General features: G+C 39.4%; 1 protein-coding gene across 1 annotated transcript in view; it reads left to right on the top strand.

Annotated features, from left to right (window-relative positions):
- kcnk3a (potassium channel, subfamily K, member 3a) overlaps window positions 1–3,241 on the top strand; it is a 30,962-nt gene extending 27,721 nt beyond the window's left edge. The window contains exon 2 of the mRNA XM_040124612.1: window positions 662–3,241. Coding sequence (XP_039980546.1) covers window positions 662–1,581 — 920 coding nt within the window. The 3' untranslated portion in view covers window positions 1,582–3,241. The remainder of the gene's footprint in view (window positions 1–661) is intronic.
- Window positions 3,242–19,114: the final 15,873 nt, after the last annotated feature.

The raw sequence follows: 19,114 nt of genomic DNA, 5'->3' as shown, positions 1-19,114 counted from the left end.
GTTTATACAGTAAGTGGTTTTTCAGCCACTCTCTGTTTTATGAGGAATAAATTAATAGGAAGTGAACTTTGACATGCCATGAAGTTGCTTAATTAACTCGTGGGGTCTTGTTGGGAATTTCTAATCTTTTTCTATTCTTGTTTTTGGACTGTTCAAAAGACTCAGCGGATCACACACAAACCACATTGCTGACTTTTGCTATAATGCTGTAGGGGTCTTACAACACACTATTCAAAGGACTGCATTAATAAAAATAAGGACCAATATTTGCAATGTGCCCTATGTCCTGTTTATTTGATCTAGAAAAATGCAGAGGCCTAATTAGGTGCAAATGTACTCATTAGCTGAAGCCACTCAAAGGAGACCAATTGTCAATGAATTATTCAAGCTCTCTCTCCCTGACACGACATCAATACTTTGCCATTCCTGCCACACTGCTGTGCATTCTCATCTCCAATTGCATTTTGCTGCCGTGGAATTAAGAGTCTTTGAATTTATCATAAGTGCTGCTCAAAGCATACAAATCATTTATATCTGTCTGCTTCAGGTTGGATGATCTTCCCAGCCCGCAGCCTTCTCCTCTCAGACCCCTGTCCTCTGCACTGTAGATTTAATTAGTTCTGCCCCAGTAACCATCCTCCTTTCTCCTTCTTTCCCTCAGGATATGGCCACGCAGCCCCCAGCACACATGGAGGGAAAGTGTTCTGTATGTTCTATGCCCTTCTGGGCATCCCTCTCACCTTGGTCATGTTCCAGAGCGTGGGTGAGCGGATCAACACCTTTGTCAGGTACCTGCTCCACCGCCTGAAGAAGTGTCTTGGCATGAGGCATACTGAGGTCTCCATGGTCAACATGGTGACCATTGGTTTCATATCCTGCATGAGCACACTGTGCGTAGGGGCACTGGCATTCTCCCACTTTGAGGAATGGACCTTCTTTCATGCCTACTACTACTGCTTCATCACGCTCACCACCATCGGCTTCGGGGACTATGTGGCGCTGCAGAACAAGCACGCTCTGCAGACCAAGCCGGAGTACGTGGCCTTCAGCTTCATCTACATCCTTACGGGGCTGGCTGTTATCGGGGCCTTCCTCAACTTGGCAGTGCTGCGCTTCATGACCATGAACGCTGAGGACGAGAAGAGGGATGCAGAGCAGAGGGCTCTCCTCGCTCATAACGGCCAGGCAGGCGGACACATTAACTGCTCTGTGGACCTGCCCTCCTCCTCCTCCACGCCGTCCGGATGTGGTGGAGGAAGCGCAGTGGGAGGTAGTGGGGGGGGAGCAGCGAGCCGAGGTCTACGTAACGTTTACGCTGAGGTGCTCCACTTCCAGTCCATGTGCTCCTGCCTTTGGTACAAGAGTAGAGAGAAACTGCAATACTCCATACCCATGATCATCTCACGTGACCTCTCCACCTCGGACACCTACATGGAGCAGGGAGAGGCTTTTTCTAACCCCCTGCGCTCTAATGGCTGCGTGTGCAGCCTGCAGCGTCACTCGGGCATCAGCTCGGTTTCCACTGGTCTGCACAGCATCAACACCTACAGGAGACTAAATAAACGCAGAAGCTCCATCTAGACCAGGAGGACTTCATGTTTTAAGGTCAAGTCCCACTTGTGTCTACCATGTGGAAAGGGAGGGACCTCCTCCCTACTGTGGTAATAGATTAGCTGTGGACATCAGGGGAACACAATTCCAGTCCTAAAGAAACGCCGTACTCCTGATGTTTGCTTCTTTCTGGCACTGAAGAGCCTGGCGCTACAGTCTCCAGACTTCAGCCATGTATTTAACTTCCATTAGCTAAGCGCAAACCATTTAGGACTGACATTGTTACTGATGCCACTGAGAAATAATGCTAATGGTTGTTTAAGAAGCATTCGTTACACAAACTCTGACACTGTTTCTTTTAGAAGACAGGGGGAAAAAAATGTGCAGTTCTTTCTGCACCACTGCATTCTAATATTAAAACTCATAACGATGAATTCAGCTATTTCTTTGTTCATAAGATAGAATTTAATGTTCTGTTATGAAAAGGGACAAAATACACTGTGAGACATGTTTTTAAGAGGGATTGGGGGTGTATTAACTGTATATAAAGCCCCACCATGAAATATTTTATTGAATAATCTTAAGTCCACTTTTTTCAAAAAGACTTTCCAAAAGGAATCTTTGGTTGTATGTATTATACTCACTTCAAAATGTGTATAATTTGGACACTTCATTTGAGGGAAAGCCTATTTTTTCAGTGAAAGTTTTCAAAAATAATTTCAATGTCTTCTCCTGTGTGTCTGTAACTAGAGTTCAGGTTCAAGCCAAACTTTCTGATCTTCTTTATGTGTTTTCATTTCATTCGAAAACAAAAAAAAATCACATTACATGCATCCAGTTGACAGTTTTGATTGAAGAATAAGCAGGTAAGGCTTAAATGTCTTGCTCGAGAACACTTGTGTCTGTTGTGGGGATCAAACCCTGTGGCGGGGTTTCTAACCACTAGGCCTCCCTGCTGCTCCTTCTAGACCTTACTGTAATTTGTACAAGCCACCATGCATTCGTTTTTTTCATAGTTTCTTCCTGTGCATCGAACTATTTTATGTACTAGTTGCTTGTCATATGTTTTCATATAGCACAACTATATTCTGATCTGTTTAACTTTGAGCATGTAAGCTCACTTTGTGCATAGTAGAAAGTCATATCTTATTCACTGCTGCACCTTAGAAGACTGTTGTATATGCTTTAGGACACTGGAATTCAGTGCAGTATTTTATTTTATTTTTTTAATGGAATCACGTTATGTTTTGTTATGGAAATGATACGCCCAAATTAATTCTTTCTTCTGTTATTAGCCTGAGATATTTGAATTATTACTCTGTTTTGTGGATGATTCAGAATAATAACAGTACACCTCACTAATAAACGGCCTCAGAGTTTGCACCTCATGCACTTAGGGGGTATTTGCTCCAACCCCAATTAATACACTTGATTCAGCCAACTGAGGTCTTTATGCAGTTTTTTTTATTAATGCTTTAGTCCTCTAAAGGAGTTATGTCACATAATCATTGTTTAATTGTATTTTCTTTAGTTTTACTTTACTATGTTGCAATATGTTAGTCATATCACATTCATTTCAGTCACATTTTCATCTTTTTTTTTTCTACTGGAACTTGTCAACTGCAATATGCTTGTTAAAGTTGTTCAGCATTTATCAATAACTGATCGTGGGACTGCAGTAGGCTATTTGTGTGGCTATACATTTAACATATGTTTTTTTTTTCTTTAACAATAATAAAATACAATTTAATTTTAAACTACAGTTTTTTTATTTGAGTGTTGACTGAAGTCATAAATTTGGTCTTATTATTTTTGGATATATGTGTTTATTTTAATTTACCCTTTGTTACTTGGTATTAGTCGTAATTCGTCATCAAGGCTTAGCTGTAGGCACTATACTGTAGCTGTTGAGTAATTCTGATTGCTGGGAAACTTACCTTCATGAGAGCCAAGGCCTGCAGAAAAACACCTGAAAAATCAAGGGACACCAAAGTCACTCACGAGATTGATGAACAATTTTGCACTATGTAATTCTACTGTAATTTATGTTAAAAAAAAAAAATATTAATGGAGCATTGATTTTATAAGTGGGTCACCCCTTGTGCACATGCATGAGGACATTTTTGCACACTTGCAAGCACACGGGCGGCGCTAGTCACATCCTGCCACGTCATGCTATACCACTGATGCAGTTGGTGGTGAACAGAGCAATGGCAGAGGAAGGCAGTGGAGAAAAACATGATGAATTTAAACAATTCAGGGTTTCAAATATTTTTAAAAGTCCGTTTTGAAAATGTTCTATGAAATACACCCCAAGGATACGCCCAGTGTGTTTTGGTGAGAAACACTGTATCTAAACACAACTTTTCTTTGTTTACAAGAAAAAACCTGACAAAGGGCAGCTAAAAATTATTTCTCATTCTATCACTCTAGTCAGTTTTCCTAAATGAGACTATAACTTCATCTATGGTTGCATAATTGCTGCTTGTCTTGTTGCAGAGACATAAATACAGAACCTAGCATTTTTAAAAATCTTGAGGAAAATTTGCTTAGAACACAAAGACATCAAATTATTCTGCCATCAGGATAATTTGATGTTATAGAGATGCAATAATCCTTTAAGTTCTACACGTAGTTCATGCTGTTAATGGTATTAGACTATTAAAGAAAAAGGTGTTTCACGCTAATAAGAGTACTTAAACTGCTTCTGGCTCTCCTCTGGCTTCGGCATTAAGGACCATCTGTGGTCTGTCTGCGGACACACTTGAATACAACTGATGGAAAAACTGGAATCCTGCCAAAATTAAAACAACAAAAGATTTTCAGCAATGGCATAGTAGAGACACTGTAGCACATACTGTGTGTGGTACAGCGTCACTGGCCGCTGGTTATACTGTGTCTACAAAATGTTGTGTCGATTGAAGGTGAAGTCAGCATTCCTAGTCCCTTGTACCATCGGGGAATTAATATCAGACAAACTGAGAGGTCGTCAGCAATCACAAGCCATTCATTTGACTGAAATTTGTTGCTCTGGTGAATTTAGAACAGGAGAAAACAACAATTCTTTTACATTTTTCAAGTGCAGAGGTGCTTTATAAAAACATGCCTTTTGATCAAACTTTCCACCAAATCTGGGTGGATATGGAATGATCTGAAAAGTCAAAACTTCTGGAGACAGACATTTTTGGCCCTGTTTTGTCCAGGAAGTTATAATTTGTTGACCTAATATTTTTTTTCCCACTATTTTTGTGTTTTATTTCTTTCTGCCAGAAATGTTTCTGCTTTGGCTTCTACAGACAGTTTTGACTCAGTTTTGATTTTATGCTTCTGTAAAGCACAGGAAACTGCCTTCTAATTTATAAAACATGCTGCATAAATAAATAAACAAATGAACCTCATTATATGGAGTAAAACACACACCTACCATGTGACCTGGCCTGTTGGGACAATGTTGCAACAAATTTTTGGATTTATATTCGACTTTGTCACCACTGCTTTCATCACGGCTAACTTTTCAGCCAGGCCTCAATGCCTCGTTATGCAACCAAAGTTAGGATGAGGTGACTCTAAGTTTACTCACCCGTTTATGATACTTATTATATAACTGTCATAGTCGCACCTTTATAGCTGCAAACCATAAACTCTTCCACTCCACTTCCAAGGAGAAAGTTCCCAGACGATCAGCTCAGATCTCGAAGCCCTTCATTCCATTTCATCATTCCCCCTGCGAGGTGAATGTTAACTTCAGCAGCTACACAGCGTTTCTCTGCAGCTCATCTTTATCGTCACATCACCTGCCATTCAGATTTATATAACCACCTCATGCACACATAAACACACACATCCATGTATGGGAGGAGGTGTGACAATCTTTAGAGTTAGAGGGAATTTTCTTAAGCTTTAAGATACAAGAAATATACAGTAATGATATAATTGAGTGCTTAATTAGTTTTGTTAATGTCTTGCAGATCTAAAGGTTTTATTTGTTAGGTTGGATGTTTGTCTATTTCAGGCACGATACTGATGATGGAGTTCCTTATGGAACCAGTCTTGGCCCTTTACTGTTTTCTTTATACAGTGCATTCCCCATCTTGTCAGCAATATCATGCATTAAACATTTTCACTTACCAATGTTATGCAGATGACCAACAATTTTATATTTCAGTTTCATTTGACAAGTCTACTATACCTGAGTGCTCATAATTCTAAATGAGGAAATGATGATGAAGTCTATTCTGTTGAATTTACTGTTCCGTACATATTTCAACCGAAAGTGGGAACATATGACCAAAGAAGACACTCCTGGATGCCCTTAACCTGAATTTGATTCACATTAACAGGCTTATATTTTCATTTAAAAAAACAAAAAATGATTTATTTTTCTTCTATAACGACACAATAGACCTTAGATTATACAGTATTCTGTATATTATCAGGGCATAGATAGTACTGGTACTAGGGGATTTGGTTACCACTAAGCCATTCTAATGTACCAGCTAGTCAATACCTTGTAGCCAGCATTTTGGAAATACTGAGTTTAATAGTTCTCCCACTTTCCTCATGCAAGTTTTTAACTAGCCTCCAAAAAAGTCTTCACAATGTTCTATATCTGACTATTTCTATTTCCTCATCATTTAATTCTAGTGGAGAAGCTACCATTTTTACGTCTTTGGCGTAAAACAGTTATATTTCACAAGGTTGACACAAACGATAATAGGCTTAAATAACTCTAAATGTGTAAATTTTGTGTAATTCAATGTAAACTACTACTCCTTCCCCAAATGTCCTGAAACAATACTGAGAACAGCCTGTCTTCTGTGTCCTCGATGGCTACAGCTGTGATAATAAGCATGTTTTTGTCAGTTTATTTAATCTCTGATGCATTCAGTCCTTTAGTTCTGTGCCATTTAACTGAGTGTTGCAATATCATTCTAAAGCTTTTAAAAATGTCAGTCTCAGCCCTAGTTTAAAAAACACCGATGAGCACTTCTTTAGGACACAGAAAATGACAGCAAAAATGCAAGGTATTGTGGGTTTTGGGACATAAATGACATCTGACAGGCTGCAGTTCTTCATGCTTGAACAGCCAAGCATTACAAAATGATCTGAGGAAAAATTCAATCTGGAGAGATGTTTATATTGAACCCTTTTTGCTGTCTTCTTAGCCTGTATGACCACCAACAAAGGTTGATGGTATATTAATATAAATTACATAGACATGTATTTACTGCCTGTTTTCTTTTATAAGGCTTTTCCTCACTTCAGATGAAAATAAAGTTACTTAGAAGCTCCTGATGAGTGAAACGATAATATGCAGGTCTATGTAGACTAAATGTTTTCCAATGTAATCAGAGAGTAGCCACAGTATATGGAGCACTCACTGCCGCTATACATCAGACTCAAAAAATCATTTCTATCAACAAGAAACCAGCTGAAAAGGGCAATTTACACCTTGCCTTGTTAAAGTGGAGAATACATACGACACTGAATAATCAGCATGCTATCTAATCAAGGCATTGATTTTGAGAGAAGAATCAACATAAGTGTTTGGAAGGTAACAATAAGGCTAAAAGGGGCTGGCAGGAGAAGAAGCACTACACACCTCATAAACGGAGGCCATTTTTCAAAACATCTGAGGTATTTGTGCTTGAAAATGTGTGAATACTCAGTATTTTCTTTTACTTATTTTCTTCTTAAAGACAATGTTGAACAACCAACATTTACAAACACATAACTCCACACATTCCCTCTTTAATAACCTCTGGCTGAGTCTTCAGACATAGCAGAGCATATTCACTGGAATAAATTAAAGTGAAGAGGTTGATAGTGGTTATTTGGTGGATGATGGGTTTTGGATCTTTCCAGATCCTCCACCTCTGAATGTGTAGTGTGCAGTTCCTCTCACATCTCAGTCCCATTGCATTGCATTAAGCCAACTCGTTTCTCACAGGAAACTGAAAATACTCCTGTCTGCCAGGACCTTTATCTCACGAGCAGAGAATGCCATTAATGGCTTGCTCCACTTTCTGCTGTTAATCACATAGAGGAAATCTCTTTTTATGTGCTGAAAACCATCTCTCCTGAAGAAAGCAGCAAGATTTTGAGTGTTACTAACTGACATATCAAAATTACAAATTGCACACTTTCCTTTCTTGTTTTTTTCTTGTCAGTCAGTGTGCGTTATTTGATCTTTCAAGCATCCGGCCACTTCATTTGGTTGACAGCAAAGAAACACTTAAATGACACACTAATTGTTGCCACTCATGAAAAAGAAAAAAAAAATCAACAAGATGACAGCCATAAAAAAAACCTGCACACATCAGTCCCCATCTTTGAAATGGGAATTTCTCTGTTTCTGTGTCTTGCTGTGTTTTTTTTATTTCTGGTTGACTGGTAAGATTTTTTTTAAATGTTCTATTCTTTTTGCGTGTCCTTTTTTTCTCACATAAAAAAATTGTAACTTTAATGAGAGGTTGCATAAACCAGTTCAAAAGTAGAAGAGAGTGGCACGCCATGTCTGTAGAGCTTCTTATCTTTACATGTTTCGACCATAGGCCTTCCTCAGACTATGAACAAGGTTATGACATACATCATGCAGGACAAATAGCTATCCATTAATGCGCAGATATCTATGCTTGTTTGAGTCTGAAGATTCATTCTTGACCTTGGAAACAGGAGCTTGACATAAAAATTCCCAACACAAGTTCAATTCCATTCTTAGCTCAAGTGAGCAACACCATCCCACAGCAAGGCCGCAAGATGGGGTTGAAAGCTTTGGAAGCAACAAGTAAGTTGGACCATATGTCCAGAATATTTTTGTTAAGTTATTTATTTATTGGATTTAAAGTCTGTTTTTGTTTTCTGTTTTCTCTTATGTATTAAAGGAATACTTTGATATTTTGGGAAATACACTTACTTGCTTTCTTGTCAAGAGTCAGATGCAAAGACTGATACCACTGTCATATGTGTGCGCTAAATATGAAGCTACAGCCAACCGCTGGTCAGCTTAGTTTAGCTTGGACTGGAAACAGGGGGAAACAGCTCTGTCCAAAGGTAACAAAATCTGCCAACTAACACCTATAAAGCTCGCTAATTTACACACTATATCTCCTTTTTAAATATGTCCAAAAACCAAAACGAAAAAAAATGAGGCATTGTTTGACAGGGGTTATGTCCCAGACTATTTCCTGGCTGGGCCCACTGACTTCCTGGAGTCTTGTGGATTAAACAAATGAGATATAACGCCTTAATTTCTGAGTTTTAAATGTGATGGATAGATGGATTTTGTTACCTTTGGACAGAGCCATCCTAGCTGTTTCCTCCTGGTTCCAGTCTTTATGCTTAGCTAAGATAAACAGACGCTAGCTGTATAGCTTCATAATTATCTTACAGATATTAGAGTGGTATCAATCTTCTCATTCACCCCTCAGCAAGAAAGAAAATCTACATATTTCCCATGCTGTTGAACTATTGCTTTAACTAAAGTTGAATTGTTTATTCTGCATTGTTTAGCAATGATGGATGGGTTAGCTTTGCTGTTATAATCTAGCCTTAGGCTGTTTAGTATTACCATTTTACTGTCTGCTGACAGCAAGCTCAGCCAGTTGACTGATGTTGGCATTGCTTTAACATTTTAATGAAAAACAGATGTTGATGCAACACCAAATCTCATTAACCCTAAAACATGTATAAATAAAGCAAAATCAGAATTGAGACAATGTACACAAACAGCCATTATTGCACCCCGTATCTTGTGGAAGAATATCAGTTCAGAACAGTTTCCAAAGCTGCTCTAATGTGATTTTTTTTTGCTGGGCAATGACACCTCTCTTGGAATCCCATCACTACAGCAAAGTAGGTGCTTTCGATCACACTGAACATTTGCTTTCCCACCAGAAAGAGATGTAGCCCAAAAGTTCATTACCTTGGTCTCTTTGTTTGTTTGTCTGGCCTTGAATTTCAGCTTTTATTCAGTTCAGATTGCTTAACTGACAAGGGATGAGAAAGGATCTGCTGTATGTTATCAAGATATGATTTCAAAAATTCAAATCAAATAATTAAGTGATAATGTGTCCTAAATAAAGCTGTTAATGGACTCTCTAAACCATAACACAAAGTTAAATCATACTGCAACGTTCTCCAACTAATATCAGTATATAACAATATAGGATGCTACAAGGGATGGGGAGTTTTTACAGAAAGACAAAAATAAGAAAAAAATGTGCTAGCCTGTCTCTCAGTTGGGATAATTACCCTCTTAATTTGATGACCGAGACTGCAGGTAGATTGGCAGTGTTTTCATTTTCTCCCAATGACACCCAGAGCTTTTCTCTCTCTGTTGGCATGCTTGTCATCATTGCAGCTATGGTCAGCATAAAACTCTGACTTCTTCATTCTTGCTTCTTCGCTTTTCCTCAGCTCTGATTTCCTGCGTTTTATGTTATCGGTGAAATGTGAAAGCAATCAGGAGGAACCCTTGGTAGATGCTTTGCATGTTCTGTAAAACATGTAATGCAGTTCGTGAAAGTCAATCAAAAAATAGCTGCTATGGGGATGATAGATAGGATTTAATGGCACACTTTCAAAAACATAAAACATTTCCATCGAGGTCAGAACACACTGACCTTTTTCCATCTTCATTTTATACCTGAATCAATTGGACACACTGTTTTGGAGCAGCTGAAATGTGATTATTTTAAGTGATGTGAAGAGAAAATTGCATCCAGCATCCAGCTGGGGAGGGTCCCATCTTATGTGATGGTCTGACATTAGTGGCGTTACATAATTGTGACCTCCAGCTCTGCTGCCGTTGACTCTGGTACAGTCCCCCCCCCCCAAACACACACACACACACACACACACACACACACACACACACACACACACACAAACACACACACACACACAACCTCCCAGATCCTCTGTAATTATTCTGCATGCATGGCTTCGGACACAAGCCCAGCTTTGTGGCCAAACGAGCTGTTGGCACTTGCCGAGATGTGCTGCTGATCAGTTAATGCCTTCAGCTGAGACGAGAACAAGCAGGAACAGCAGCCAGAGCAACACTGATGTGCTGTACTGAAAATATATAAACATGGTTGAACTATGATCTCCAGTCTGTGACCAACATAAGGCTGCAGATATAATAAGGAAGTAGATTTTATTTTGTAGGAGTTGGTGTTTGGTACATAAAATTCTTGATGTCCTATTTCACTAGTGTTGTTACCAGTTGTTTTTTTTCTCTTTTCTTCAATTATAAGGAGGTTCATTTTATGTTACTATGGTTGATTTTTTATGGTTTAAAAAATCATACTCACTTTTTTGCTGAGAGGTAGATGAGAAGATTGATACCAATCTCACATCTGTAAATTAAATATGAAGCTCCGGCTGGCAACCAGATAGCTTAGGTTAGCATAAAGACTGGAAACTGAGTGAATTAGTTAGCCTGGCTCTGTTCAAAGGTAACAAGGACTGCCCAATAGCACCACTAAATCTCACAAATAAAAACATTATATTATATTATGTCAAAAACAAAAAACCGTGAAAAGCAAAAAAACAATTATGTGGTTTACAGGGGGGATTACAGGAGGAGGAGAGGAGGAATAAATTTTGAAGGTATAAAGAGATAAAAGATAAAGAGACTCTATAAAGAGACTGAAGACAAAAGGAGAGCTGTGTGGTACATCAGGTCTGTTCCAAAAGCACAGCAAATCGATGGCAAGACAGAGAAATAATGCAGGAGAACAGACTGTAAGGAAGATTGGATGGCTTCACTATAGGAATAGTGAATACCATCAAGCGAGGACCAAAAAAAGGTGGAGGAACAAGACGTGCAACAGCAGAAAAAAAAATACAACTGTTTTGGAACAAGATTGGAAGATTTTGGAAATAGGAAAGAAGCTGTTTTTTCCAGATGGGCATACAACAAAAGGCTAAACTGAAGATTTTACATTTGATTTCTGTGATTTTAAAAGAAACCAGATTCCTTTAGATGACACTGTTGGCAGACTTCGTGAACAAACTAAATTGAAGCAGCTTAGATTTTACATTTGCCCAAAAGAAGAAGCACCTTCAACAGATCGATCATCACCTGAAGTGGATGAATGTAGCAAAGATTCCTTATCTGAGGTTTTATCTGTTAGGGAGCAGATTCAGAGTTGACTACGCCTGGATCTCACATATATACAGATGATTTGATTACAGATGTAGTGCAGCACAGACCTTCTTCTAACACTTACACTAGCAAACAGGTTTGTGGCAGTAGGAGAAATATTTGTAACCAATAAAGTAATTCCAATGTAAGGGACAGAGGGAAAGAGATTGTGCTTGAAGATTAAACTTTTAAAAAAAAAAAAAATATTGCACAATTGGCCTTTTAATATTAATAGGCTTTAGTGGAGCCTCTCTCTGCCATATGTATTTTTGCCAACATTTAATATTAAATGTAGAGAGCATCTGAGTGTTTCTCAATGCCATTATTTAAAATTACTGCTAACTGACAACAACACCGAAAACAAGTGTTTTTTATCGACTGCAAAATCTGCATTTCCAGATGTAACAAAGATCCAAAAAAACAAAAGACCAATATCTGAGACTGTAAAAGTACAAGGTCCTGGAAAATCACATCGCTCTCATTCAACCCCAACAGACATTAAAAAAAAAACCTCGTCCAGGGGCAGGACACCACCTCAAGTGATCACGATGATGATAAAGTTTGGAATCATCTCCAGCCTCCCAATGATTTCCCTAACTCCTGCTTTGTGGGACAGAACAGTGCATTTGAATAAATGCACTGCTCTGTCCCACATTTTGTGGGCACATGAATGAAGTAACTTACAGTGCTGTGAAGCACTTACCGTACTTACTGTAATGTTAGTTCACCACTTGCTTCATTTTGCCTCAGCAGTAATTGATTCAAATGGCAAAAAAAAAATCATTTTAAAGGTTATTATTTTTGCCAACATTTAATATTAAATGTTCAACATTCTCCCTTTCTACATCAAATTATTTGTAGTCTATAGTGATATAGGGAAGTCACGCACAACTTGTATCAAAAACAATAGCAATAGTGTAGTTTAGGAGGCTGCAGAGCAGTGGTGGAAAAGAAACGATTCCCTTGATTGTGCAGCCCTTTTTATAAACAGTGATCTTTGACTTTATTACACTTCTCTTTCTCTGAAATTTAGGAGGTTTGTCTTTTTTCCATTTCTCAGAATCAGAGTGGATTTTTTACAGAGTATCTCAGGAGTAGTCGTATTTTAAATAGAAGATAGGCTGATGTAGAAGACTTGTTTAGAAAGACTTTTATACATTACAGTCTGCCAACACATCTAAGGCTTTGTAGGGTCAAAGTGTCTAGTGTCAGTTAATACTGTATACTTATCTGATCCTTCAGAGTGCCGAGCTGAATGGCGTGCCTATGCACCACTTACAGCTCTCATTGTCTTCAGCTAATGACCTGCCTACACAACAGGTGAAGTCCACACATGAGGAAGCAATGTAAAAACTGCACAGGTGAGATGCATCACTGCATGCAACCCTGTACACATCCTTTAAACTACCGTATGATTCTACATAACTGTAAGAATGTGATATAGTGGAGCTATTTAGCATACCATTTTGTGAAGGTGTGGCCGCTTGTGCATCTGGATGGTATTAAAAGACCCTCATGTCTAAAATTATGGAGGTAGGTTCAAATTTCTAAGGGCTATATGAGGGCAACTGGACGTGCTTGAGGTTCTTGAGGACGTTTCAGCTCTCATCCAAAAGGCTTCTTCAGTTCAAATGAACAAATTAACTGAAGAAGCCTCTCAGATGAGAGGTGAAACGTCTTCAAGAACCTCAAGCAAGGTCAGTTGCCTTCGTATAGCACTCAGAAATGCCCTGAACAGGATAACTGAGAATCTTCACAGATGGGTTCACAGTTTTTCAAATCAATTTTTAAAAGACATTCATGTGCCCATATATGAACTCACAGTTTTTGGTTACTGTAACTACCCATATTCGCCGGGAAGAGATTTGTTCCTAATGCACTGCAGATTTAAGTGACGATTTGGGGAGGAAACTTCTTTCATAGGTAATGGGTGATTATGGATGTTGTACTGGTGGAGGCTGCCAAACGTACAGTATGCCTCTCATGATATCGGACATGGACATCAGTCAAGACTGATCTTTTAGGGGGACACTCCCCCAGTTCTGCACATAAAGTCAGTCATCTGGTACTCCAGTACTCAGTGCTCCAGAGAGCCCACAGTGCGCATCTATTCGCCTGATCGAGGTCGTTGATGATCTTTTGGCTGTGTTTATAGATAGCAGCATATTGAATATGAAACGAAACATGGACTTTGTAAATGAAAAAGCCATTGATTCTGGGAGCAATTTCTTGAACAGTGCGAGGGCGAAACAGAGCGAGTTCCAAGGCTGAGGCCAGATTTCTGTGAGGCTGAATAGCACAGATGGACGGATCTGGGTGAAAGGATTACTAGAACATGGTGTCATGCCGCTGAGGCTATCACAGGCTTTCATTTTAGCCTGCATCCATGGACCTGAATCAGTTGATATAGACCTTCTGATGACACCATTTCTCAACTACCTCCCTCCTGCTGAGAGATAAGCTGTTGAAAAGGCCTTTTTACAAGGATGGGTTCCCATTTCCTACCTTCAGAGAACAACATGGAGCCTGCCGTCGAAACAAGGGCTCATGAAGCCATTCTAAAAGAGCCAAAATATAAAGTCAATTGCTTCTCATCACCCGTGGCGCCCGAAATTGTCGGACAAGGAAAGTGTGTTGTCTCCGTATGAGTCGAAAAAAGGCCACAGGCAAAAGAGTGTTGCAACTGTGTGAAACAACAAAGGGGAGGCTGTCTCAGAGAGAAGAGACAACCTTTAATCATCTCCAGCATTCTGTGAAAAATACTGGCCAAACCAAAGCTGAAAAAATCCTTCATCTCTGCACTTGTTCTTCTGTCATATCTGTTGACAAAATTATGATATGCTTTAATGCTGAGACTGGGCTCAACATAAAGCCTGTTGCCCCTACCTGTGGAGCTCCCCTTGAAGTACCGTGCACTTACAGTTCTTACCCTGTCCAGCAACTACTTTGAAATGGAAATCCTTTGAACTTGAGAGCAGTCATCGTTACCAGGCCTAATAGTGATCTGCATCATTATCGTATGTTTTTTTTATATTTTATTTAACGTTTTTGTTTGTCTGTTTTTGTTGTTTGAAACATCTAATGCACTGAACCTTGTGGCGAGCAGTCTGCGTTCCCTTTTCTGTTGGTTGAATGCGACATCATCACAGTTGTCACAAGGATGAGTTTATTTTTTGATATGCTTTGACAGTAACTTCAGCTTTTCATTTCTGTCCGTTCAAATCCAATCCAGCTTCGAGGCTGAGGTTAATATTGGGTTTATGTTATGTTATCCATCACTGGTAGAATTGTTAATTAATTGTTGATGTTAAGGTGGTAAAGAGGCATATCTTTTTGATTATTCAGGGAAAAATACTGTTTGAAAGTTAATGTTGAAGATAGCTATGTGAGAGCCCCACCCCCTCTCTGTCTCTTACCCCCCTTCTCCCTCTTTATGCCCCCTCTTCCTCTCACTGTCTCTCTTCCTCCCTTCCTTCTGTTCCCACCCCTCCTCTCTCACTCACATGCACAGGCACACACACATGAAAACACTATAATTCATTAACTCACCTGGATGAGTCTCGTGCAGCGAAACTAAAGGAGCCTTTTGTCCAGAAACCCACCATCAAAGAACCGGTCGTCTATGAGGACGGCAAACAAGAATAACCAGAACTCCAGGCAATGACTGTGAAGAAAACCCCACCAGTATTCAGTTCTTTGACTGCCGGTGCTCCAAGTAACTATCAAGGGTGTCGTCTGGGTGAATGGGTAGGAGGAAACGCTGAAAGCTACTGCCGTAGCCATTTTCAGTTCCAACGTCGCCTCTCACAACTCTAGGGCAGCCCCCTAAATGCTTCACTGCCTCTATATAATACCGTCCGATCAACTTTGGGTCAGTACCTGTTCCGTAGGCATTAAGACAGATTATCTCCCTTGAAGAACCATCAATACCTCCATTGATAGACATAGGCTCATGTTTTTGTTCTCCACATTTAGCGTACATCCACCAGTATCGGTGAAGCTGTCCAGCAGTTGCTAATTTATCCAAGTCCAGCAGGTCAGAGTACGCTTTGCGATGTGAGTGTCCCCTTGCGCTAAATATTCTCTTCAGATGTCTCACTTATTTGAAAACCCTGCCTACTGCCATTTGATTTAATGTTTTTACATTTGAAGCCAATCTCAATAAAACTCTTTGAGCCACTCCCACGGGTGTGTGTGTGTGTGTGTGTGTTCCGTTGTTGGTATTTCCGTGGTGCCTAAATGGCCCGGATGTAAATTGCGAGATGTCGCCAAAGTTTCTCAAGATCGCGCGAAATATTATTTTTGACCTTCAATTTTTTTTCCTCCATGTCCCTTGCAAATCGGATTGGGATTCAGCTCTGTAGATTATACCAATGCCAACTATTCGTTTAAATTAGTTTCACGCTCTCTACAACATGTTTTATATGATTAAATCAAATATGTTTATTTTCTGTGCCTCAGACACCTTTGTTCTACAGTAGATTAGTCAGCATCAGTCAGTTTATTCTCTAATATTCCAGTGTCGCAAGATAAATCTAAGAGGTGACGAGATGATTAGCTGGATAGAAAAGCAGACAAAAACATTTTTTATTTTTTTTTTGCAATAAATTATGTTTATTTTTTTCAGGCTTTCCTCTAATTTTTGCAATTTGTTTTGCCAATAACTGGATCATTTTACCTCTAGAAATTATTCAAATAAAACGGGGGCAAAAAATCAGTCTTTGGTTAAACTAGTCACTATCAGTAGACGTATGCAACCAACCACTTCTCTAATACATCTCATATACTCCTATACTTTCTGGATTTTAGTAATTCATTAAATGAAGAGGGTAAACTAGGAAATCTGCCATAATGTAGCCAACTAACATATAAATGTCATTTAATTTCATTCTTAAACATATTTTACTTTTGACACACAAAAATAGGTGACATGCCCCGGTCCTAATAAGCCTTATCGGGGCTTGTCAATGAAGCTAAACTTTATTTCTAGGGTTATTTGAGTATGTATAACTCCCTGAATTATTTAAATCTCTTTAAAGTGTGAAAATATGTACACACCAGAGAACAACCAAGTAAACTGTTAGAGGAGTGTGTGCGCTGCTGTTCTGTTCTCTCTTTCTCTATACCCCTTGCTCTCTTTTCTCCTTGTTCAATAATCTTTTATTTATACAAAAACTGTGTTGTTTCTCCCTCTGTAAATGTACAGCTGCCGTCTCAGCCAAGTAAGACATCCTTTGTCTCAACAGACCAAACCTAGTGGGGGAAAATGTGGAAAAATATACGTAGAGGCCTACATGCGGAGTCCCATGTGAGACTTTTGCTGATTAAAGTATCTGGTGTTAGATCATCAGTGGGTCTGTGGTCTGTGGTCTGTAGAACACATGACTAATGGGGTTGTGCCAGGTTGATTTGATAGAGCAGCACTGCAGAGGGATAATCAAAAGAGAGATTTATGGCCATCAAACATCAAAAAACATGCAGCTCCTGCGTCAACGCAGGCTCAGTAGAGTTCTATAGCAGAAGGCCTTATACTGTATTCATTTTAACCAACAACTCTAACCTAGAGCAAATCAGCTAATGTCTCCATTCAAATTTCACCTTTGAAATATTCAGTCTCAGTAATCTTATCGCCTTCTTATCTTTTCCTCCTGAGACTTCTTCTTTCTTCAGTGTCACAGTGCATTGAGTTCAAAACTGAAAAAGTTACACCCTCTTTTACAGGAGTAGACAGAGCTTCAGGGAGGCTCTGTCACATGTCAACCTTAGAACCTCAACTTTGTTATGACAGGCAAAAAATAGTTCAGTGAGGGTTTTTTTTTTTTCATTGTTTTTAACGTCCTTGTCATGTGTCTTGCTGTTATGGTGTGCATACAGATTTTAGAAGCAAAGATAGATTCTGGTAAGGAAAAGGACAAATGTACATCTTAGGGACTTAACACCTAAGATAGTAGCATGCATACGCTATCTGCAAGGACAACAAAACCTTCTGAACAATGCCAAGTAGAGCAACACATGCCAGAACAACAGGGGAGACCCTGCAAAGATACAAGCTGCTGTGTGCTGTGGCAGATTAACAGTAAAATATGTGGATGCCTATAGTCCAGTTTTTTCCTCCTTACTCCTAGCCTAAGGTGCGTGTGTAAATGACTGAAATAGGTATCAAGTCACTGCCTTCATGACACAATGTCAGTTGTGCCCTTTTCTCTAGAAAGAACCACTGAGACCCTTGGAAATGTTTCTGATTTCAACATGGATTAACATCAAATCTGCAGGGCTGCTCCTGTGTCACTTGTGATTAGGTGTCCTCCAAGAGGATCGGCAGGAAAATTTGCCAGGCCCGCCGTACCCCACACACCCCCGCCATGTTCACGAAGCTCTGCTACAGTTAGATAATCAGCCGAGATAGGCGCTGAAGTGATTGTTGTGAAATCCATACACACCTCTTGTGTAAGATCAACAACAAGGGATGGGGCATGAATTCTGATCAGGGAAGGGTAGAGGGATTAAGGATGATATTACTACTAATAATAATCATGCTGTAACTATACTCAAAATCATAATCATCAGAGCCAACGCTAGAATAAGCACTTTTTTGCAAATGTATTGAATTAATTAGTTTAATTTCACACACAGATTTTCTTGTAGTCTTCTAGTTTAAACACTCAACCCTCATAACAAGACGAGATTCAGAAATGTATTCCGTAATTAAAAGTTTTCTTCTTTTCATGTTGTTTATTTGCACCCATAGTCCCGTCACAGCTAAAAACTCATCAATCTGATAAAAAAATATTGTAGTAAAGCTGAAAAAAAGGCAATTAATAAAATCAAACAAGTATAAAACTCTAGTTTGTCTTTGAAAATGCTGAATAATTTAGGACTACATATGTGAATCAAACATTTTAGCTGGATTTTAAAATATTCTATGCACTGGATTTCCTCAGGCTGTAATTCCATATATAGAGTATTCCAGCGTTTTGCTAACCTCTCATATGAACGGCTGATTAAAACACTATAATGTCTGTATATGATTAATGCAAACTTCCCTAATACCACACTTCTCAGTTCTGTACGTTAATGTCAAGGGGGCTCGCTGGGAAAGAAAAGTGAATAATAAACAAGGAAAGTGCAGTCCCAAGGTGGTGATCAGAGGGTGGATTTTCTTTTCTGTCTCAAGAACACTTTACATTTCAGTCCTCCTCTACTGAAATCTCTCAAGGGGATGAGACGCTTGATAATTTTTTCTCTAAAGCCGCGTGGGTTTGATGGCCTCTTCAGGCCACGCGGGGACTTGAGAGAGCAGCAGCGCCTGCTACTCGCACGCTGAACACCACTGGAGAGCGATTGCATAACCAGCAACAGCCCTCAGCGGCTGATGCATGATCACGACAACGGTCCTGGTGTGTTGCTGAT

This window comes from Xiphias gladius, chromosome 4, assembly GCF_016859285.1.
Source record: "Xiphias gladius isolate SHS-SW01 ecotype Sanya breed wild chromosome 4, ASM1685928v1, whole genome shotgun sequence".
Lineage (NCBI taxonomy): Eukaryota > Metazoa > Chordata > Actinopteri > Istiophoriformes > Xiphiidae > Xiphias > Xiphias gladius.
This window is presented reverse-complemented; position numbering and strand designations above follow the sequence as displayed.